Source organism: Heptranchias perlo, chromosome 2 (assembly GCF_035084215.1).
Source record: "Heptranchias perlo isolate sHepPer1 chromosome 2, sHepPer1.hap1, whole genome shotgun sequence".
Taxonomy (NCBI): domain Eukaryota; kingdom Metazoa; phylum Chordata; class Chondrichthyes; order Hexanchiformes; family Hexanchidae; genus Heptranchias; species Heptranchias perlo.
Genome location: NC_090326.1, coordinates 139,283,652 through 139,308,002, shown reverse-complemented (window position 1 = coordinate 139,308,002; position 24,351 = coordinate 139,283,652). Strand labels below are relative to the sequence as shown.

The 24,351-nt window shown below is 42.0% G+C and overlaps 1 protein-coding gene across 3 annotated transcripts in view; it reads left to right on the top strand.

Annotated features, from left to right (window-relative positions):
• cul2 (cullin 2) overlaps positions 1-24,351 on the top strand; it is an 82,855-nt gene that overhangs the window by 35,043 nt on the left and 23,461 nt on the right. The window contains exons 6-12 of one of the 3 annotated variants that reach the window (XM_068007660.1): positions 636-718; positions 5,559-5,655; positions 6,779-6,889; positions 6,991-7,153; positions 11,953-12,077; positions 21,631-21,738; positions 23,998-24,057. In XM_068007660.1, coding sequence (XP_067863761.1) covers positions 636-718; positions 5,559-5,655; positions 6,779-6,889; positions 6,991-7,153; positions 11,953-12,077; positions 21,631-21,738; positions 23,998-24,057 — 747 coding nt within the window. Of the gene's footprint in view, positions 1-635; positions 719-5,558; positions 5,656-6,778; positions 6,890-6,990; positions 7,166-11,949; positions 12,078-21,630; positions 21,739-23,997; positions 24,058-24,351 lie in introns of all 3 variants that reach the window. The other 2 variants (XM_068007653.1, XM_068007648.1) reach the window with 2 other exon arrangements.

Genomic DNA, 24,351 nt, shown 5'->3' with positions numbered 1-24,351 from the left:
AGTATTGTGTCCAGCACTGGGCACTGCACTTCAGGAAAGATGTGAAGGCCTGAGAGAGGGTGCAGAAGAGATTTACTAGAATGATTTCAGGGATGAGGGACTTCAGTTACGGGGTTAGATGGGAGAAGCTGGGGTTGTTCTCCTTGGAACAGAGACGTTTGTGAAGAGATTTGATCGAGGTATTCAAAATCATAAAGGGTCCAGATAGAGTAAATAGAGAGAAACTGTTCCCATTGGCGGAAGGGTCAAGAACCAGAGGACATAGATTTAAGGTGATAGACGAAAGAACCAAAGGCGACATGCAGAAAAACTTTTTTACACAGCGAGTGATTAGGATCTGGAATGCACTGCCCGAGGGGGTGGTGGAGGCAGTTTCAATCATGGCCTTCAAAAGGGAACTGGATAAGTACTTGAAAGGAAAAAATTTTCAGGGCTACAGGGATATGGCAGGGGAGTGGGATAAGCTGGATTGGTCTTGCATAGCCGGCATGGACTCAGTGGGCCGAATGGCCTCCTTCCGTACTGTAACCTATCTATGATTCCGTGTTCGAGTACTTTAACATGTTAATTTTCAGCTTTAAGTATTGTAGTTCCTCTCACTCTCTTTGCTTGCCCCAATAATTCTAAATTTCTAGCTAGCTCTTGACATGTGGAAGAAACTGATGATCGAACCATTACAGACCATCCTCATCCGAATGCTCCTCCGTGAAATAAAAAAGTGAGTAGGTTTCTGCTTGTATTAAGCTTTTTCTCTTGCTTGAATGCTAGTTAACTGTTATGTGAATGGTTCTCCTGTATCATAACGAGTTCTATTTTTATCTCCTTTTTATTTTCAACCCCAAATTCCATGATTTTTTTAAAACCTTCGTAGCATGGTGACAAGGCAGTAGCTTTAGTACCTTAATTTTTTAATAATCTCTATCCTGCAATGAATTTCACAGCTTAAAGTGAAAGTGGAAAAAATGGGGGACTGTGTGGTGCAAGAACCTCTTACCCGAGACAACTAGAATGCAGCCAGACTAGTGGGACAAAAGTTGCCTTTTTCTATTGGCTGTATGGATATTACAGGAAATAGTTGGAACAGTGTCAGTCTCATTTCTAGTGCTGCATGCTCATAGATAAAATTGCCTGTAATTTGGTACCACTTAGTACAAAACCTGGCATAGAAGGAAGTGCTCTTAAGATTTGAACAAAGGCAAATTAAAGACTTGCATTTATATCACCCCTTTCACAATCTCAGGACGTCTCAAAGCGCTTTACAGCCAGGTAAGTACTGAAAGTAGAATGTAGTCACTGTTGTAATGTAGGGAAACGCAGCGGCCAGTTTGCACACACCAATGAGATAATGACCAGATAATCTGTTTTAGTGATGCTGGGCAGGACACCGGGAGAACTCCCCTGCTCTTCTTCAAATAGTGCCTTGGGATCATTTACGTCCACCTGAAAGGGCAGGCGGGCCTCGATTTAATATGTAATCCCAAAGTATCAGCCTGGATTATGTGCTCAAGTCTCTAGATTGGGGCTTGAACCCACGAACTTCTGATTTAGAGGCAAGAGTGTTACCACTGAACCAAAGCTGACATCTACATTTATTGGGGAAGAGGAAGCTTGGACATTGGACTGTACTGTTCCCGATCTGGTTATGCTGACACTTGGTGCACCAATAACAGCTTGTGTTTAGATTTAAATTTTAATGCAGTAAATGTCCCGAAGTTCTTCAGATACTGAGCAGTAGAAAGAGATGAGTTAGGCCAGTCAAAAAAAAGTATGGTTGGAAAAAGAGAAGTTTTGAGCAGGCAGTTGAAGATGGGGATAGGAATAGCAAGGCAGAAGGGTTTAAGGAGAGAATTCCAGAGTAGACAAGCTGGTTAAAGGTACTGCCACTGATGATGAGTGGAGGGGGCCAGTGTTCGGAGGTAGGGTTACAAGAGGTTGCAGAAATAGAGTGGGACATCACTGTGGAAGGAATATGCACAGAAGAAAGTGGATTTTGATTTCATTCTGTTGGAGGATGGGGAACCATTATAACTCAGTGAACATAGAAGATGAAGGATGAGCAGGTCTTATTGCAGGACAGGTCTAGGCAGTGGAACTTTGAATAAGTTTGACTTTATGCTTGTCAGGCTGGCAAGAACAGTGTTGGAGAAGTCAAGTTTGGGTGGAGGCAGAGGATGTTTCACCGTTGGAAGTAAGTGGTCTTAGTGATGGCTAGGACATGGAGTTTGAAGCTCAGTGCACAATCCCTGTGTCCTATCAGGTTTAGCCTGAGTGAGCATCTGAGAGGGAGATGGAGTCGGGAGCAAGATTACGGAGCTTGTCAATGTTACGTTGGAGAAAGTTGTCTGATCCACATCTTGATGTTGACAGAGGCTGGATATTCTGCAGTGAGTGACTCACCTCCTGACTCCCCAAAGCCTTTCCACCATCCACAAGGCACAAGTCAGAAGTGTGATGGAATACTCTCCACTTGCCTGGATGAGTGCAGCTTCAACAACACTCAAGAAGCTCGACACCATCCAGGACAAAGCAGCCCATTTAATTGGCACCCTATCCACCACCCTAAACATTCACTCCCTCCACCACCGGCGAACCGTGGCTGCAGTGCGTACGATCTACAGGATGCACTGCAGCAACTCACCAAGGCTTCTTTAACAGCACCTCCCAAACCCGTGACTTCGACCACCTAGAAGGACAAGGGCAGCAGGCAGATGGGAACACCACCACCTGCACGTTCCCCTCCAAGTCTCACACCATCCCGACTTGGAAATATATCGCAGTTCCTTCGTCGTCGCTGGGTCAAAATCCTGGAACTCCCTTCCTAACAGCACTGTGGGAGAACCTTCACCACACGGACTGCAGCGGTTCAAGAAGGTGGATCACCAGCACCTTCTCAAGGGCAACTGGGGATGGGCAATAAATGCTGGCCTTGCCAGCAACGCCCACGTCCCATGAACGAATTTTTTTTTAAATGCAGCCTGACAGTGCAATGGTAGTCATGGAATCAAGGGTGGCGGCAGAGAGATGGAGCTTGGTGTTGCATACATGTGGAAGCTGAACCCCATATGTATATATAATGCTGCGAAGGACAACAAAAATGAACTTTGGCGTACTCTTGATGCGACTGCGCTGAGGCGAGAAGAGCAGCCAATGCAGGAGGTGTGCGGGCTGTGTTGGGACAAGTAGGAATAGAATCGCGAGGGGAGTGCCATTAAGACAAACATGGAGAAGAGGCAGCGGAGGAAGATGCAATGGTCGACCATGTAAGGGAAACCATTAATGATGTCAGTGATTATTTTGAAGGAATTGAGAGGGGTAGGGTTGAGAGCATAAGGGTGGGTCTCAGAGAAGATATTGGGCTGGATGGAGGAGAAACGAAGACTGATCTGTGTCAAGGCTGGTACGAAGCAAGGCTCGGAGGCAATAGAATCAGAGAAAGTTACGGTACAGAAGGAGGCCATTCGGCCCACTGTGTTCCAGCCGACCAAAAAAGAGCTATCCAGCTTAATCCCACTTTCTAGCACTTGGTCCGTAGCCCTGTAGTTTATGGCACTTCAAATGCACATCCAAATACTTCTTCAATGAGTTGAGGGTTTCTGCCTCTATCACCCTTTCAATCAGTGAGTTCCAGACCTCTACCACCCTCTGGGTGAAAAAAGTTCTTCTCAGCTCCCCTCTAATCCTTCTGCCAATCACTTTAAATCTATGCCCCCTGATAACTGGCCCCTCTGCTAAGGGAAATAGGTCCTTCCTATCCACTCAATCTAGGCCCCTCATAATTTTATGCACCTCAATTAAATCACCCCTCAGCCTCCTCTGTTCCAAAGAAAACAACCCCAGCCTAGCCAATCTCTCCTCATACCTAAAATTCTCCAGTCTTGGCAACATCCTCGTAAATCTCCTCTGTACCCTCTCTCGTGCAATCATATCTTTCCTGTAATGTGGTGACCAGAACTGTACGCAGTACTCAAGCTGAGGTCCAACTAGTGTATTATGCAGTTCCAGCATAACCTCCCTGCTCTTATATTCTATGCCTTTTTAACCACCTTATCTGCTCAGTATCCTCCCATTAATTGTGTATTCCCTTGCCTTGTTTACCATCCCCAAATGCATTACCTCACATTTCTCCGGATTGAATTCCGTTTGCCACTTTTCTGCCCACCTGACCAGTCCGTTGATATTTTCCAGCAGTTTACATCTTTCCTCCTCACTATCAACCATGTGGCCAATTTTTATATCATCTGCAAACTTCATAATCATGCCCCTTACATTTAGGTCAAAATCATTAATATATACCACAAAAAGCAAGGGACTTAGTACTGGACCCTGTGGAACCCCACTGGAAACAGCCTTCCAGTCATAAAAACACCCTTTGCTTCATGCCACGGAACCAATTTTGGTTCCAATTTGCCACTTTCCCTTGGATCCCATGGGCTTTTACTTTTCTGACCAGTCTGCCATGTGGGACCTTGTCAAAAGCCTTGCTAAAATCCAGATAGACTACATCAAACATGCTACGCCCATCAACCCTCTTTGAGGCTACCGCGTGAAAGTCTTAACCTTACAGAGATGACTTGTCCACACATTGTGGGTGAAAGCTGGTGAAGGTGGATGTTTGTCACTCAGGAGAGGAATCTGGGATTATCCTTACTCTCTGTTGTGTCCTTAAGTAATAGAAGGGTTTGGTCGGAGAGAGAGAGGGAGAGGCAGTATTGTCTCATCATTAATGCCTTGGGTTAGCTCTAAGTAGATATCTGAATTCCTCAGTTGATGGAAGCCCATTTAGAACTTGAATGCAGGACAGTGAGTCAAAATGTCCTGTGTTTGTTAAAATAAAACCAATATGAGCTGGAGGCTGAAAGATCACACCGACACCATTGATGAGAATGCTGTAGGGGAACATTTACTTCACTCATACTTGAAATAAAGAAGCGCTGGAGAAACCCAGTAAGTGGGAATATTTGGGAAAACACTTCTTGAAGTAACTTATCAAGGATAAACAGAAATATTTACATTTATGTAGCATCCTATCCTGTCATTTTGAAACGTCTCGAAGCTCTTCACATAAAATGAATTATTTTGAAGTGCAGTGAATTGTAGGTAAGCAAACACAGCAAAACTTTTTATGCATAACAGTGGTGGTGTTGGTTGAGGAAGAAATGTTGGGAGAACTGCCTGCTTTTTGAATAGTACCAGGGATCTTTAATGCCCAGCTGAACATGCAGATTAGTCCTCGGCTTAATGTTTCATCCGAAAGAAAACAGCTCCCACAATGTAGCACTCTTTCAATGCCTGTGAAGTGTCAGCCTAGATTGTCTGCTCAAGTGCTGGAATGGGGCTTGAACACACAACTTTCTGACTCATGGGATTGATACCAAGCTAATATAGGTTAGTTATTTCTTGGTCATTGTATGTTTCTGGGTTTGCATTAACCTTTAAAGATTAACAACAGCTGTGCGTTTAGCAAACAGGTTCTCAAAATTAAGTATGCAGATTGAAACTAAATGAATGAAGCTTGATACACATTTCAACAAGGTTTCTTTCATTTCTTTGTAATATAGTGATCGCTGTGGAGAGAACCCAAATCAAAAAGTAATCCATGGGGTTATCAACTCCTTTGTTCATGTTGAACAGTACAAGAAAAAGTTCCCCCTTAAGGTAAGAAAATTCTGGAAATTATATGTTGATAACAAGGAATATGTTTCCTAAAGTTAATATGGATTTAACTCCTGGGTAAGCTGAGGGTGCTGGATTGTGTGATATTTGATGACAACTCAACATATATTACAAAAGCCATACAATGTCTATCTACAATCCAAAGTGTACGCACATGATTTTTTGTGGCTGTAGAAACTGAAAGAACAGTTGAGTATATGTTTTAAATCCTTCTGTAGAACTGATTGCATTGGCTGTGAGATGGTTTACAGCACTTTGAGACGCTGAAAGTATTGGTATTGGTGGGAGAATCATTGCGGTCGATGCTAGGTACAGCCTGATATTTAGCAAATTTCCAGGCCAGCCCTTTCAAGCTTTCAGTTCGTGCACCATGAAACTGAAACAAAAATGTTAATGCATCAAAGCTACTCAAATGTCAGGAGTAGCTTTAATATGTAATATTAATCCTGTATGACTAAAATATATACTTAAAATACAACCTAAAAACAAGTAGCCAACTATGTTCCCTTTTTTGCACATTCTCTTACTTTTTATTTCAATTTTGCTTTTATTTTACTTTAATGTACTTTGCGCTGTGCTAACTTTTTAATTTAAACAGTTCATTTACATTTCTTTCCAAACTTTCTGTCCATGCTTCTGTGGTGAAATCCACATAAAAATCTAAAGGATAGTGTTTTTTTTCGACCAATTGAGACCTAGAAATCTGAAGAATGACCTGGTACACTATGGATTAAAATATGGTCACGTGCTTATATGATCAACTTTCCTCTTCTTTTGAATCAGTCACTGTGACACAAACATTATCAGCTATTTGACTTGTCGAAATGTATTATAATATTTCTGGTTATTCACTATTATGTATTTTATAGAGTTTAAATTTGGCCCTTTTATGGTTACTTGCATATTTTAATTTTAGTTTTCTGTGCAGTTCAGTAGTAGCGATGCCTGATTTTTTTTTAAATCGATAGAGATGTGTAACAAATTTTGAAATTGAAGTTAGCACTATGGCTTCATTCAGCTTCACATTTTTAAATATTTAACTCTTGTTCCTTTTAAGCTTTTGTAGCCATTCTCTCTTACTTAGCAATTGTCCTTCTAACTTCAGTTTTATCAGGATCTCTTTGAAGGTCCATTTCTAACGGAAACGGGAGAGTATTACAAACAAGAAGCTTCAAATTTACTTCAAGAGTCAAACTGCTCACAGTATATGGAAAAGGTACGTAGTAAAGTTGTGTTCATATTAAAATGTTTTCAGTGATGGCCATTTGGATCATCAGCTCAAAGATTAGAATGTTCAGTGCACTCCTGTTACTGTAGGTTTTAGCAAGATTAAAAGATGAAGAAGTTCGATGCCGGAAATACTTGCATCCTAGCTCATATGCCAAAGTGATTCATGAATGCCAGCAACGAATGGTAGCAGACCACCTGCAATTTCTACATGGGGAATGCCAGAATATCATTAAGCAAGAAAGGAGAGAAGGTGAGAAATATGGTCAGTTTCTAGTTCATTTTGTATAAACGTTGTCAACCATTTCATTTTGTCATTGGTCTGTACAAAGTTAGAAATGAGCGGGAATTGTGACTTCTCTGATACCTAACCCCTCTTTCTAGTCCGAGGCCCTTGAACAAATTGTCGCCACTCTATCCTCACCCCTCCCAAAAGTACCTCTGAATCCATTTCTGCCCTCCTCACAGTCACAAATGATGTCCTCTGTGATTGCAGCAGTGACACATTATCCCTCTGCATTAGATACAGTCAGCTGCTTCGTTCTCCTTCACTAGCTGTGCTCTGTCATTCACCTCCAGAGAACTGTTCTCACTTGCTTCCACTCATAGCTGTCCCAGTGTATCTCCAGCAATGGCTTCTCGTCACACCGTCACACCCCATCTGGAGTACCCCAAGTTGGACTCTTGGCCTCCTGTCTCACCTCAGTTAGACACTTCCCTCAGAGACGTCATCCAGAGGTATGGGGTCAGTTTGCATATGTATGTTGACTACATCAAGCTTTACCTTTCCATCACCACTTTCAATAGCCGTGGCTCAGTCATAGCACTCTCCCCTCTGAGTCAGAAGGTTGTGGGTTCAGGTCCCACTCCAAAGACTTGAGCACAAAATCTAAGCTGACACTCCCAGACCAGTACTGAGGGAGTGCTGCACTGTTAGAGGTGCCGCCTGTCGGATGAGACATTAATCCGAAGCCCCGTCTGCCCTCTCAGATGGATGTAAAAGATCCTATGGCACTATATCGAGGAAGAGCAGGGGAGTTATCCTGGTTGTCCTGGCTAATATTTATCGCTCAACGAACATCACTAAAACGGATTACCTGATCATTATCACTGCTGTTTGTGGGAGCTTGCTATGTGCAAATTGGCTGCTGCGTTCCCTACATTACAAGAATGACTACACTGCAAAAGTACTTCATTGTCTGTAAAACACTTTGGGACGTCCTGAGATGGTGAAAGGCAGTATATAAATGTTACAAGCCTTTCTTTCTTCACCTGTCTCCGCCTATCTGATATCCAGCTATAGATGAGCCAAAACACTCTCCAGCTAAGTGTTGGGAAAACAGATTCCATCTTATTTTGCTGGCACCAAAAACACACAGTTTTGCCCCTATATTAATTGCTCTCCCCAGCTGCTTGGTCAAGCTGAACCAGGCAGTGTGTAGTTTTGGAATCTTATTTGACCCTAAGCTTCATTCTGTATATCCTGTCTATCACCAAAACCACTTGCTTTCACCTGTACAACATTGCCTGTCTCTGCCCCATCTCACTCCCAACATTGCTTCAGTTAACTCAATGCCTGATTCTTTTCCCACGTGTTCCCTATGGGATCCCCAAGCTGTAACATGCACAAACTCCAACTCTTCAAAATTCTGCTATCCTCATGCTGACCTGCAGCAGGTTGCACTCATCTATCACCCCTGCCCTTGCCAAAGCCCAGTGGCTTCCTGTCCTCCAATACACTGAATTTAAAATCCCTGACTTGGTTTACAAATCCTCTCCCGACCTGACCCCTATCTCTGCAACTTCCTCCAGTCCCAAGTCTGAACTTGCACCTTTGTCATTCAGCTGTGTCTTTCTGTTCATCTCTTTATTGAAATGCAAGTTGTTGTTGCTATTTGCATACTTTTGGCAACATGGACAAGTGAGTGCAGACAACTGCAAAAGACTACTATTTCTCGAAGACTTCCAACCAGAGCCATCTGACCATCTTCAGTTCTCATTTTCTGTTGTTGGCATCAATTCTTGTTGCACTGCTCATTTAGGGAGGGAATTCGAGAGCGTGAAGCCTAAGTGGCTGAAGGCACAGTCGCCAGTGGTGGGGTTAAGGGAGAGGGGGTGCACAAGAAGTCGGAGTCGAAGGAACAGAGACCTCGGTGGGTGGGGGGGTGGTTGTAGGGCTGGAGGAGATGACAGAGGTAGGATGGGACAAGGCTTTGAAGAATGAGATTTAAACAAGCATGAGAATTTTAAATTTAAGATGTTGAGACTGAGCCAATTAAGTGATCATTATACTCTTGGCTGTTTACGGCATCTTGATGTGTGCAAAATGGCTGTCACGTGTGCCAGCACAACATCATTGCACTTCATAAGAGATGTGATACAGTGCTAAGTAAATGCAAATCGTTCTTTCCAAGGTGGTGCCACAATAGCATAAGTTACATGGAGTGGAGTTACTGAAGGAGAATTCCCTCCCTAAATCTCTCCATCTCTCTACCTCTCTCTTTTTTAAGACGCTCTTTGAAACCTACCTTTTTACCAAGCTTTTGTTCACTTGCCCTAATATCCCCTTATGTGGCTCGGAGTCAAATTTTGTTTGATAACAATTCTGTGAAGCGCCTTGGGACATTTTACTATGTTAAAGGAACTATATAAATGCAGGTTGTTGTTGTTGTTGTTGTTGTTGTTGTTGTGAAACATAAATAAATCAAAGCGAATGTTTCATCTTTTTGAGTTGCTTTGCGTTTCTCTATTGACAAGCTCATTCAACCGGCAGTATGTACACGAACAACTAGAGTTCAAGGATCTAATGACATGAATCAATGAACATATGCATCTCTGAATGTGATCAAGATGCCCTCTACTTCATTTACTGGCGAGAGTTGTTCAACCAGCAACTCCTTGAACTGATGAAACATCAGATTTGTTTCAGATTGAAGTACCAATGATTGGGCCAGTTGCGTCCACAATTTAAAAGTGCTGTCCGGTAAAAGCTGTAACTTTATAATGCCATTATAGTCTAGTTGAAAGTTGTGTGTAAGGAGGTAAGTCTTGCAAAATGGTTGGAAAACTGCATATTGAGTACCACTGCTGAGACTATTAGTACAATCTGAATTTGTGGGTTTGGTTCATCAGTGATGCCCTCACAGTAAAATGGCCTGTCAACACTAATTTTTTAAGTTTTACCCATGAAGATCGGCCACTTGATGAAGTACTGGAGAGCTGTCAGTGCCCTTGGAGCTCTACCCTATGTGTCAGAGCTGCTCTAAAAATCAGCGGTGACCTGTAATGTTTGTTGATTTCTGTTACTAAACCTGTCCATCTCAGATTATGTTTTGGGTGTTTGTCGGGATCAGCATTTCAGCATGCATTGATAAATGTTTTGAACCATAATTTGTGTTGGGTTCAGGTTAGTGTTGAACGTTAATTTTTTTCTGTTCATTTCATTTGTGATAAATGTATTTTATAACAGAAAATGTATGCATAATTCATTCTCTGGACATGGGTATCACTGGCAAGGCTGGCATTTATTACCCATCCCTAGCTGCCCTGAGAAGGTGGTGATGCAACCAAGTGGCTTGATAGGCCACTTCAGAGGGCAGTCAACCACGTAGACCAGACTGGGTAGGGATGGCACATTTCCTTCCCTAAAGGACATTAATAAACGAGTTGGGTTTTTATGACAATTCGACAGCTTCATGGTCATTTTTTACTGATACCAGTTTTTTAATTCTAGATTTTTTTTTTGAACTGAATTCACATTCTCAAACTGCCATGGTGGGATTTGAACTCGTGTTCTCTGGATTATTGGCCTCCTCCCGATATCCCCACCATCACAGAAGCCAGTCTTCAGCCAATTCGATTCACTCCACGTGATATCAAGAAAAGGCTGAGTGCACTGGATACAGCAAAGGCTATGGGCCCTGACAACATCCCAACTGTAGTGCTGAAGATTTGTGCTCCAGAACTAGCCGCGCCTCTAGCCAAGCTGTTCCAGTACAGCTCCAACACTGGCATCTACCCGACAATGTGGAAAATTGCCCAGGTATGTCCTGTCCACAAAAAGAAGGACAAATCCAATCCGGCCAATTATTGCCCCATCAGTCTACTCTCAATCATCAGCAAAGTGATGGAAGGTGTCGTCAACAGTGCTATCAAGCGGCACTTACTCACCAATAACCTGCTCACCGATGCTCAGTTTGGGTTCCGCCAGGACCGCTCGGCTCCAGACCTCATTACAGCCTTGGTCCAAACACGGACAAAAGAGCTGAATTCCAGAGGTGAGGTGAGAGTGACTGCCCTTGACATCAAGGCAACATTTGACTGAGTGTGGCACCAAGAAGCCCGAGTAAAATTGAAATCAATGGGAATCAGGGGGAAAACTCTCCAGTGGCTGGAATCATACCTAGCACAAAGGAAGATGGTAGTGGTTGTTGGAGGCCAATCATCTCAGCCCCAGGACATTGCTGCAGGAGTTCCTCAGGGCAGTGTCCGAGGCCCAACCATCTTCAGCTGCTTCATCAATGACCTTCCCTCCATCATAAGGTCAGAAATGGGGATGTTCGCTGATGACTGCACAGTGTTCAGTTCCATTTGCAACCCCTCAAATAATGAAGCAGTCCGAGCCCGCATGCAACAAGAGCTGGACAACATCCAGGCTTGGGCTAATAAGTGGCAAGTAACATTCGCACCAGAGAAGTGCCAGGCAATGACCATCTCCAACAAGAGAGAGTCTAACCACCTCCCCTTGACATTCAACGGCATTACCATCATAGAATCCCACCACCATCAACATCCTGGGGGACTCTAGGGCAATTAGGGATGGGCAATAAATGCTGGCCTCGCCAGTGACGCCCACACCCCTCTGGATTACCAGTAACATAACCATTACACTACCATAGTTATAAATGCAAACATTCTATTTACAGTAGACTGGTGTACTTCGCTATCCTTTTTGTAAAGTCGCTGAACAAGTATGTGCCAGTAAAGATATGCAATTTTCCCCCTTTTCCCCCCCCTCCCCCCCCCCCCCATGTCCTTTTCACCCTCCAGCAGACATGGCAAATATATATACTTTGCTTCGTGCTGTCTCAAATGGTTTACCTCACATGATTCAGGAGCTTCAGAATCATATTCATGATGAGGGCCTTAGATCCATCAGTAACCTCTCTCAGGAAAACGTAAGTACTTCTCAAAGATTTCCTTGTTCTTAATTGTGAAAATGAGTAATATGTTGAAGGCATTCTGTTTCCTGTACAGCCATGAAGGCATTGCTGTTCATTGTAAATAATGTGCAATTTTCAGAAGTGATAATCAGCAGAAGATCGGATGACGTTAACAATAGCTTTTGCATATGATTTCTGTGGCCACAGATGAAATTTTGTTTCTTTTCCTTAAGTAGAATTACTTCTTTTGTATGAAGGTTTCTCTTCACTGGAAAAAAATCTGCATAACAACCTCCTGCTGCAATGTTCACCTTCACTGTGTTACTCATGTGATCTTGATTTATCAGTCAATATTGACCAAAGTGAAGCAGGTGTGATCCATATAAGTTTTATGGTTTTAGAAATGAGGATTTCTTGAGCAGGTTGTAATGTCATTATGGAAGAGGGGCTTCAGACAGTCAGAGTAACACCTAACAAATGATTTCACTCTGAGTCAGAAGGTTGTGGGTTCAAGTTGTACTCCAGGATTTGAACATATACTTTGAACTGACACTTAACATAGAAACATAGAAATTAGGAGCAGCAGTCGACCATTCAGCCCTTCGACCCTGCTCCGCCATTCAATATGATCATGGCTGATCCTCTATCTCAATACCATATTCCTGCTCTCTCCCCATATCCCTTGATGCCTTTTTTGTCTAGAAATGTAGCAAGCTCCTTCTTAAATATATTCAGTGACTTGGCCTCCACAGCCTTCTGTGGTAGAGAATTCTATAGGTTCACCACCCTCTGAGTGAAGAAATTTCTCCTCATCTCAGTCCTAAATGTCCTACCCCGTATCCTGAGACTGTGACCCCTTGTTCTGGACCCCCCCAGCCAGGGGAAACATCCTCCCTGCATCCAGTCTGCCTAGCCCTGTCAGAATTTTATATGTTTCAATGAGATCCCCTCTCATTCTACTAAGCTCAAGTGAATACAGACTGAGTCGACCCAATCTCTCCTCATACGACAGTCCTGCCATCCCAGGAATCAGTCTGGTGAACCTTCGCTGCACTCCCTCTATGGCAAGTATATCCTTTCTTAGGTAAGGAGACCAAAACTGGACACAATGCTCTGGTGTACAAGGACACCCAGATCCATTTGTACATCAACATTTCCCAATCGATGACCATTTAAATAATACTCTGCCTTTCTGTTTTTCCTTCCGAAGTGGATAACTTCACATTTATCCACATTATACTGAATCTGCCATGTGTTTGTCCACTCACTCAACTTGTCTAAATTGCCTTGAAGCCTCTTTGCAACCTCCTCACAACTCACGATCCCACCTAGTTTTGTGTCGTCAGCAAACTTGGAAATATTACATGTGGTTCCCTCATCCAAATCATTGATATATATTGTGAATAGCTGGGGCCCAAGCACTGATCCCACGAGTCACTGCCTGTCACCCAGAAAAAGACCCATTTATTCCTACTCTGTTTCCTGTCTGTTAACCAATTTTCAATCCATGCCAGTATATTACCCCCAATCCCATGTGCTTTAATTTTGCACACTAACCTCTTATGTGGGACTTTATCAAAGGCCTTATGAAAATCCAAATAAACCACTTCCACTGGTTCTCCCTTATCTATTCTATCAGTTACTTCCTCAAAAAAAAAACTCCAGTAGGTTTGTCAAACATGATTTCCCTTTCATAAATCAGTGATGACTTTGTTTAACCCCGTTAATATTTTCCAAGTGTCTTGATATCACATCCTTTATAATAGACTCTAGCATTTTCTCTACTACTGATGTTAGGCTAACTGGTCCGTAGTTCCCTGTTTTCTTTCTCCCTCCTTTTTAAATAGTGGTGTGGAGATGCCGGTGATGGACTGGGGTGGACAAATGTAAGGAATCTTACAACACCAGGTTATAGTCCAACAAATTTATTTTAAAATCACAAGCTTTCGGAGATTATCCCCTTCGTCAGGTGAATCCTGAAATCTCCGAAAGCTTGTGATTTTAAAATAAATTTGTTGGACTATAACCTGGTGTTGTAAGATTCCTTACATTTAAATAGTGGGGTTACATTTGCCACCCTCCAATCTGCAGGAACTGTTCCATAATCTATAGAATTTTGGAAGATGACAACTAATGCATTGATTATTTCCATGGCTACCTCTTTTAGAAGGAATCTTACAACACCAGGTTATAGTCCAACTGTTTTATTTGAAAATCACAAGCTTTCGGAGGCTTTCTCCTTCGTCAGGTGAGCTCACCTGATGAAGGAGAAAGCCTCCGAAAGCTTGTGATTTTCAAATAAAACAGTTGGACTAAAACCTGGTGTTGTAAGATTCCTTACATTTGTCAACCCCAGTCCATCACCGGCATCTCCACATCATACCTCTTTTGGTACTCTGGGATGCAGATTATCAGGCTTTCAGTCCCATTAATTTCTCCAGCACTTTTTTTACGAATACTGATTTCCTTTCATTCCTCCTTCTCACGAGTCCCTTGGTTCCCTAGCATTTCTGGGAAGTTATTTGTGTCCTCTTCCGTGAAGACAGAACCAAAGTATTTGTTTAATTGCTCTGCCATTTCCTTGTTCCCCATTATAAATTCTCCCGTTTCTGACTGTGAGGGACCGACATTTGTCTTCACTAATTTTTTTACATACTTGTCGAAGCTTTTACAGTGCACATTTATGTCCCTTGCAAGTTTACTCTCATAGTCTATTTTTCCCCTCTTAATCAATCTCTTAAGTGCAGTACTGAGGGAGTGTTACATTTTCAGAGGTAACATCCTTCAAATGAAATTTTAAACCCACCTGTCCAGATGGATGTATCATTACCATGGGATTTTTTCGAAGAAGAGCAGAGAGTTGTCCCAGTATCCTATAATCCCTCAACCAACACCACCAAAACAGGTTAACTGGTCATTCATCTCTCTTGCTGTTTGTGAAATCTTACTGTCTGCAAATTGGCTGCCTCGTTTACCTCAAAAAAAAGTGTTGTTCAAGAGTAACTCATTGACTGTGAAGCACTTTGAGTTTTCCTGAGGACGTGAAAGGTGCGATATAAACACAAGTCATAGGAAGACTGCCAGAGGGGATGGGGTTATTAGGAAATCTAAGCATGGATTCTGGAAAAGGAAGTCCTATCTCACCAACTTGATGGACTTTGTTGAAGGAGTTAATAAGTTGTTGGATGTGGAAGCTCGATCGATAATGTATATCTAAACTTTCAAAAAAAAACTTAGATAAAGTGCTGCTCAAAAAATTGATAATTAAGGTTGAGTCTCATGGGATTGGTGGGCAGATACTGGATTCGATAAGGAGCTGGTTGCATTCATTTGGACAGAATGTAGTTATTAATGGTAGCAGCTCTGTGTGGGGGGTAGCCCCAAAGTGGTTTGTGCTGGGAACATTGCTCTTCGCCATCTTTATTATTGATCTGGCTGAAAGCATCGAGGGAACTATATATATGTTTGTGGATGTAAGGACTTTAGCTTAAAAAAACTAGATTGCAGGCAGATGGAAATGCAGTGGGATGATGGGCCCATGCCTGGTGGATGTCTTCTAATATAGGCAAGTGCAGCATGGGTAGAGGCAATTTCAAACCCATGTGCAATATGTAGGGTTGCATGCTCAAGGCTTTTGAGCGGAAGAAGGACCTGAGAGTTATAGTGCATGATTCGTTGAATGTCTGTGACCACAGTTGCAAAGCTATTTTGGAAGAGAATAGAGTGTTGGGATTTATTGCTGTGACAATTAAATATAAAAGAAGAAATACTAACCGCTCTCTGTATAAGGTCTTGGTCAGGCCACATCTCGAATACTTTGTCCAGTCTTGATCCCCTCACATGGTGAGGGATATTGAGACGCAGGATTAGGTTCGGTAGGGGGGCACTCAATTGATAAATATGGTTCCTTAGTTATCAGGTCATGCTTAGTGAGCTGGGGTTTTTTTACTTTGGAAAAATGTACACTTTTTATGCTATCTGTAAGTTGCACCATTCCAGGAAGAGACATACTCAATGGACAAGCTGACCCTTTCCTATCCTTGTTTGTAAGTTCTTCCTTTTTAGAGATTTAGAAGCTGATTCAGAGCATTAAATAAAATGTGATAAGGATTTGTTTAACTCATTTTCCTGCTGGAATGTTTCAGCAACTGTTACTTTAGGAAGATATGTATCACCATTTATATATGTATGGGATTGAAAACTTCATCTAAGTCTTAGACAGTCTTTCTAGGAATAACATAAGAACATAAGAAATCGGAGCAGGAGTAGGCCAATCGGCCCCTCGAGCCTGCTCCGCCATTCAATAAAATCATGGCTGATCTGATCCTAACCTCAAATCTAAATTCATGTCCCATTTCCTGCCCGCTCCCCGTAACCCCTAATTCCCTTTACTTCTAGGAAACTGTCTATTTCTGTTTTAAATTTATTTAATGATGCAGCTTCCATAGCTTCCTGGGGCAGCAAATTCCTCAGACCAACTACCCTCTGAGTGAAGAAGTTTCTCCTCATCTCAGTTTTGAAAGAGCAGCCCCTTATTCTAAGATTATGCCCCCTAGTTCCAGTTTCACCCATCCTTGGGAACATCCTTACCGCATCCACCCGATCAAGCCCCTTCACAATCTTATATGTTTCAATAAGATCACCTCTCATTCTTCTGAACTCCAATGAGTAAAGTCCCAGTCTACTCAACCTCTCCTCATATGTCCGCCCCCTTATCCCCGGGATTAACCGAGTGAACCTTCTTTGTACTGCCTCGAGAGCAAGTATGTCTTTTCTTAAGTATGGACACCAAAACTGTGGGCAGTATTCCAGGTGCGGTCTCACCAATACCTTCTATAACTGCAGCAATACCTCCCTGTTTTTATATTCTATCCCCCGAGCAATAAAAGCCAACATTCTGTTGGCCTTCTTGATCACCTGCTGCACCTGCATACTAACTTTTTGATTTTCTTGCACTAGGACCCCCAGATCCCTTTGTACTGCAGTACTTTCCAGTTTCTCGCCATTAAGATATTAACTTGCTCTCTGATTTTTTCCTGCCAAAGTGCATAACCTCACATTTTCCAATATTGTATTGCATCTGCCAAATCTCCGCCCACTCACCCAGCCTGTCTATATCCCCTTGTAGGTTTTTTATGTCCTCCTCACTCTCTACTTTCCCTCCCATCTTTGTATCATCTGCAAACTTTGATATGTTACACTCGGTCCCCTCCTCCAAATCGTTAATATAGATTGTAAAGAGTTGGGGACCCAGCACTGACCCCTGCGGAACACCACTGGCTACTGGTTGCCAGTCCGAGAATGAACCATTTATCCCAACCCTCTGCTTCCTGTTAGATAATCAATCCTCCACCCATGCCAGAATATTACCCCCAATCCAGTGATTCTTTAACTTGAGCAATAATCTTTTATGTGGCACCTTGTCGAATGCCTTCTGGAAGTCTAAATACACTACGTCCACTGGTTCCCCTTTATCCACCCTGTACGTTATGTCCTCAAAGAACTCGAGCAAATTTGTCAGACATGACTTCCCCTTCGTAAAGCCATGCTGACTTTGTCCTATTAAATTATGTTTATCCAAATGTTCCGCTACTGTCTCCTTAATAATAGACTCCAAAATTTTATTCACCACAGATGTTAGGCTAACTGGTCTATAATTTCCAGCCTTCTGCCTACTACCCTTTTGAAATAAGGGTGTTACATTGGCAGTTTTCCTATCTGCCGGGACCTTTGCCGAGTCCAGAGAATTTTGGAAAATTATTACCAAAGCATCCACAATCCCTACTGCCACTTCCCTCAAGACCCTCGGATGTAAGCCATCAGGTCCAGGGGATTTATCCGCCTTGAGTCCCATTAATTTACTGAGTACCAATTCCTTAGTGATTTTAATCGTATTTAACTCCTCCCCGTGCCCCCCCCCTGGAGCCCCCTGTTTGTCCAGTGTTGGGATATTCTTAGTGTCCTCTACCGTAAAGACTGAAACAAAATATTTGTTCAGCATTTTTGCCATCTCCATGTTTCCCACCATTAATTTCCCGGTCTCATCCTCTAAAGGACCTACGTTTGCCTTAGCCACCCTTTTTCTTTTTATATAACTATAGAAACTCTTGCTGTCTGTTTTTATATTTTTTGCTAATTTATTTTCATAATCTATCTTCCCTTTCTTAATCAATCCTTTAGTTACTTTTTGCTGTCTTTTGAAGACTTCCCAATCTTCTATCCTCCCACTAAGTTTGGCTACCTTGTATGTCCTTGTTTTTAGTCGGATACTATCCTTAATTTCTTTACTTCGCCACGGATGGCTGTCATTTCTTTTCCACCCTTTTTTCCTCAGTGGAATATATATTTTTTGAAAGTTGTAAAATAACTCCTTAAATGAACACCACTGCTCATGTACCGTCTTACCCTTTAAACTATTTTCCCAGTCCACTTTAATCAATTCCGCTCTCATACCATCATAGTCTCCTTTATTCAAGCTCAGTACGCTTGTTTGAGAACCAACCTTCTCACCCTCTAATTGGATATGGAATGTAACCATGTTATGGTCACTCATTCCAAGGGGATCCTTAACTAGGACATTATTAATTAATCCTGGCTCATTACACAGGACCAGGTCCAAGGTTGCTTGCCCTCTTGTAGGATCAGTTACATACTGCTCAAGAAATCCATGCCTAATACACTCAATAAACTCTTCCTCAAGGCTGCCCTGCCCAATTTGATAACCTGGATAAGCTACAACAGGGTCTGGAACTGGCCAAGCAGCAGTTGAGAGCCATTCAACAAACAGTTGCCAGCTGCATTTGTACTAACCTCATCATCTTGCAGGGACCCTTCCTGTACTGTTAGTTACAAGAAGGCACCCCAAACGTGAAGATCTATTCAAAACCCATTTGTATCAATCTATTGTGCAAACACCTGCTCAAGTCCTTTGTCCGCTTGACCAAGAACAAGTGGTGTAAGGTGCTCCAGCTGGTCGTGGCGGCGCCAATAGACCTGGAGAAGGTTTTTTTTGGTGTCGGCCATGGCGAAGTAATAGCACTCTCAACTTCGAGTTGGAAGGTTGTGGGTTCAAGTCCCACTCCAGAGAGTTGAGCATAAAATCTAGGCTGACACTCCCAGTGCAGTACTGAGGGAGTGTTACGCTGTCAGAGGTGCCATCTTTCAGATGATACATTAAATTGAGGCCCTGTCTTTCCCCTCAGGTGGACGTAAAAGATCCTATGGCACTATTTCAAACAAGAGCAGGGGAGATCTCCCTGGTGTCTTGGTCAATATTTATCCCTCAGCCAACATCACTCAGACAGATTATCTGGTCATTATCACATTGCTGTTTGTGAGACCTTGCTGTTCGCAATTTGGCTGCCACGTTTCCTATATTAAAACAGTGACTACGCTTCAAAAGTACTTCATTGGTTATAAAGCACCTTGGGATGTCCTGTGATCGTGAAAGGTGCTATATAAATGCAAGACTTATTTATTAATTACTCGACCAGATTATCATTACATTTTATCAGATTTTCTCAATTTTTAGAAGAGCCGTATTCCTAATCAGTCTCTCAATGTCTAAAAGCTTTGTTATTGAATATGTTTTGTCAGAAGTTAGCTCTCTGACTATCCAATGACCCCTCTTCTATTATGACACCACAACAGCATATTTCATTAAAATTCTGTGGTATCCTGGATTAACAAACTGAGAAGAAATTTGGTGACAAGAGATTATAATTAGTGGTTGTGGTCACCTGGAATTTGTTTATTATAAAATGTGAAGCACAATCAAAAAAAAAAATGTAAGTTGTTTGATTCTAGAAAATGGGCCCTATCCCTGAGAGGTGACAGGGATTGGAGGAGATGATGGTGGTTCAGACAGTTTATCGTTCTGAATGCCTCTGAACATTTTTTCCTATAAAAAGGCTAGAAGAATGGAAAAAAAGTAGCTGATAGCTCTGCTTGTAGCTTGCTCGAAGGGTAGGGAAAGCATCTAAGCATGTGACCAGGTAAAGTAACGTGTATTTGCTGAAAGGTTTTGTTGAAGCGGTGCTCGAAACTTTTGCCCCAGCAATTCTAGCAGGGTCTCAGCAAGCTTATGTAGATTTATTTAAAAGGAGGCAACTGCCTGTTTTTCTGAGGGAAAGTGTGAGAGAGAATGAGCAAGACTCAAAGACAAATGTGTGCTGAAATGACGAGTAAAAGTGTGAGAACCATTCAGAAATGAAGAGAACAGGGAGACAATGAAAGACAAATAGAACTATAGAAAGAATTAGAACGTGGAAGTCAAGCAGAAACATAAGGGGGACCTTTTAATGCCTTACCTGTAAGCAATGCCATAGAAGATCAACTAATATAATCTAAACACAAAGTATACTGCAGTACTGATTGGTAAATACAGTTTTAGTTACTTCCATTTATAGTACTTCAATTTTTCCCTTGCTTGCCCTGAAGGGAATGAATCATGCTGAGGTACAATTTTTTTTGGATGTCAGAGCTTCACATACATTGCCCAATTCGTAGTTTTTCATGTGTCTGCCCCAATGGTGAGTGTTTGCTGCCTGTTTGACTACGAGGATCACCCCAGCGGAGCCTGAGCACGTTGTGACCTTGATGTCCGTGCATGCATTCTTTCCACCAGATCAGTGAATAAGATTCGGGAGTGAGGACCCTGATGAATTTTCTTGCTCGTTCCCCTCATCCCCACTAACTGAAAAAGAAAACATGGGATTAGAATCATAGAATAGAAGTTTACAACATGGAAACAGGCCCTTCGGCCCAACATGTCCATCTCGCCCAGTTTATACCACTAAGCTAGTCCCAATTGCCTGCACTTGGCCCATATCCCTCTATACCCATCTTACCCATGTAACTGTCCAAATGCTTTTTAAAAGACAAAATTGTACCCGCCTCTACTACTGCCTCTGGCAGCTCGTTCCAGACACTCACCACCCTTTGAGTGAAAAAATTGCCCCTCTGGACCCTTTTGTATCTCTCCCCTCTCACCTTAAATCTATGCCCCCTCGTTATAGACTCCCCTACCTTTGGGAAAAGATTTTGACTATCTACCTTATCTATGCCCCTCATTATTTTATAGACTTCTATAAGATCACCCCTTAACCTCCTACTCTCCAGGGAAAAAAGTCTCAGTCTATCCAACCTCTCCCTACAAGTCAAACCATCAAGTCCCGGTAGCATCCTAGTAAATCTTTTCTGCACTCTTTCTAGTTTAATAATATCCTTTCTATAGTAAGGTGACCAGAACTGTACACAGTATTCCAAGTGTGGCCTTACTAATGTCTTGTACAACTTCAACAAGACATCCCAACTCCTGTATTCAATGTTCTGACCAATTGAACCTAGGGCTTTACTGGTCTCTTGCTCAATACCACACTACAGATGTATTTACCCAGTCAGCCATTGGTGGAGTTAGCATTGGTTTCCCTTAACCCAATAGCTACATACCGTCCAACATCAGTAATTTCAGACTGCTGCTTAGACAGGTAGTTCTGCAATCCAGATTGAGATTTTAGCTTTTTTTCCCTGGATTAATATTTATTTCTTACTTCATCTTTTTGATCAGATGCCTACACAGTTTGTGGAATCTGTTCTTGAAGTTCACAGTAAATTTCTTCAGCTCATCAGTACAGTCCTTAATGGTGATCAGCATTTTATGAGTGCACTTGATAAGGTAAGTTACTTTTAATAAAACTGTAAGATTTTTTTTAAAGCTTGTGTCTGCTTCTTGTGAGCATTACTAGACCTGATATGTGTGTGATTTTACACTAGTGGTGGAGAATGCACACAGTTTCCCTGATATTTTAGAAAACTTACTTAAATATTTAAAAATACCACATTAATGTAAATTGAAGGTTTGCATTGATGTTTAAAAGGATGACCCAGCGTGGCCTGGGAGACTGGATTAGAAACCATTCTTAGAGCATATTAGCCACTACTTCTGCTAATACTGTTTTGATGCTGTACAAATTACCAAATGGAGACAAGGTGCTTAGAGTTACTGTTGCTCTCACCTTGGTACTTTGAGCATAAAAGAAAAAGGCCATCCTGAAATGGGATACAAAATAAAGCAGGAATCAAGAATTTAAAAAACGCTTTTCTTCCAAATGTCCATTCGGCTCAAAGAGAACTGAGATGAAGTTTTGCTGTGTTCAGGTCATTTGTATAACCTGATGTGATTTTGATACTCTTAACTCAGATGTAAAATTTACAAACTAGGTTAAATTCAGATGCTGATAAGAGCAGTAAGGTGTTATAATGCCCTCTAGTGGTAGAATTCCAGAATGCTTTTCTCTGATTTTTAAGAAAAATCCTGCTTCTTGGATTAAATCACAGATGATCTAAATTACAGATAGCAAACTTTAGTTGATAAGTAAGCACTTGAAAATGATACTCAAATGTTTTAAATCCTGAATCTTCAGTTCTCTTTTCATCCTTCTTGCTGCTGGCAAGGTCCCATGATATAATGCATTATTACACTTATGTTAGAGTAGTATAATGTAGATCTTTATCCACCATTTACTACACAGCATAACCTAATCTTGGCCAGACCTGAGAGGTGCACTGAGTGGAGGTTAGGTACTGCCTTGCAAGGAGGGGAAAATATGGCGCAAAATCTCTTGTGTTTTTGTACACCAATTAGCGGTTGGTTACGGATTGGTATTGACAGGATGCAGGGAGCAGGTCACTTGGCCTGGTAAATGATGCATGGCACAAGTAGGGAGGAAGGAATCCAAAGGAAGGAAAGAAGTAACCAGCTGTTGGGAGGTACACAAATCAGTCTCTGTTCTTGATATTAGAAATAACTTGTTGATGCACCTTGTGTATCTGTTCAACTTGAGAAGTATTTCACGATAAGGTCCAACCTATTCTGCAATATTTCTGCAAGATATAGCCCTGTGTTTAATCAAAAAACACAAGGATAACGGCCTCAGCTCTGTTTGCTGAGAAATCAGGAACTTGCTGCCGAGGTAGTCATGCATGTGTATACCTATGTACTTCACTCTCTGGCACACTGCATTAGAAACCAAGATGCTGCACCTCTGACTTGCTGTTTTCCTCCCCTTCCCACCAGTTCTTAATTCTAAAAATCTAGCTTTGAAACACTCTGCTACAGCACCTCTCAGCTGTACTATTCGAGGCTGTTCAGGCCAATGGGACAATTTGAGAAAGTGTCTGATACACCACTCTAGTATCTGTTTCGTCACGTCCAACCCACTACCTGTACTCCAGTGATCCAGTCATTCAGCTGTGTGGATTTCGATGTTTCCACTAAGGTTTACAACCTATGTAATTTTTTTGATGGAGTGAATTTTGTGTTCATCAAAGGAGAGCAGTATTTTTCAGTTTTGTTACTCAGTGTCTAACACAGGCACCTGCAGATAAGTTCTCTACTTTTCTTTGCAATGCCATGTGCTTTCAGTCTGAAGCTCAAAAGCGCACCAGTGTGAATTTTTTCACTTGCATCCTTACAGCCTCAGAGTAAGATGGCAAATTTTGTGTCAACTAGTACCATATTAACAGTGGTTTTGTGCTGTGAGCTTGCACCCACCCAGGAACTGTGTTGAGACTACCCAAACTAATTCCATGTAGCACTCTTCCAGCTTACAGGGAGAAAGTCTTCTGCCACCTTATCAGTCTGAACTGGATTTGGTGTCTGGCCCCTGAGGTGAAAGATCAGTGTGCTTCACCTATTGCACCCTTTAGAAATGTCCTTTTGAGGATGAAAGAAAAGGTTGTCATCCCCTTTGTGCCTTTTTGTTTCGAAGACGTTTGATTTTCTTCAGCCCAAGTTTGATAGAGCACTCACTTATCTCCCTCCTGTGCTGCTTCTGAAAACTCACTTGACGTGGATGTAATCAGATTGGAAATGAAAAACTACAGTGTTGTCAATTTGTTGAAAGAGTGTTTGAGAGAATTTTTTTTCTTGTAGGCCCTAACATCAGTAGTAAACTATAGAGAGCCAAAATCTGCTTGCAAGGCTCCAGAGTTGGTAAGTATGGCAAATGTAAATGACTAAAACGTATCTGTCCTTTTCTCGTACTGAAATTCTGGAAGGAATCCCAATCATTACTGCATCTTGAACTAATGTTCTGGACCAATATTGGGAGATTTAGGGATGCTGACTTACCCTACACACAAACTTCTCTCAAAATAAACAAAAAGCAACACATTGCAGATGCTGGAAATCTGAAGCAAAACTAGAAAATGCTGGAAACACCCAGCAGGTCAGGCAGCATCTATGGAGAAACAGACCAGTTAACAATTCGGTTGGGGACCCTTCTTC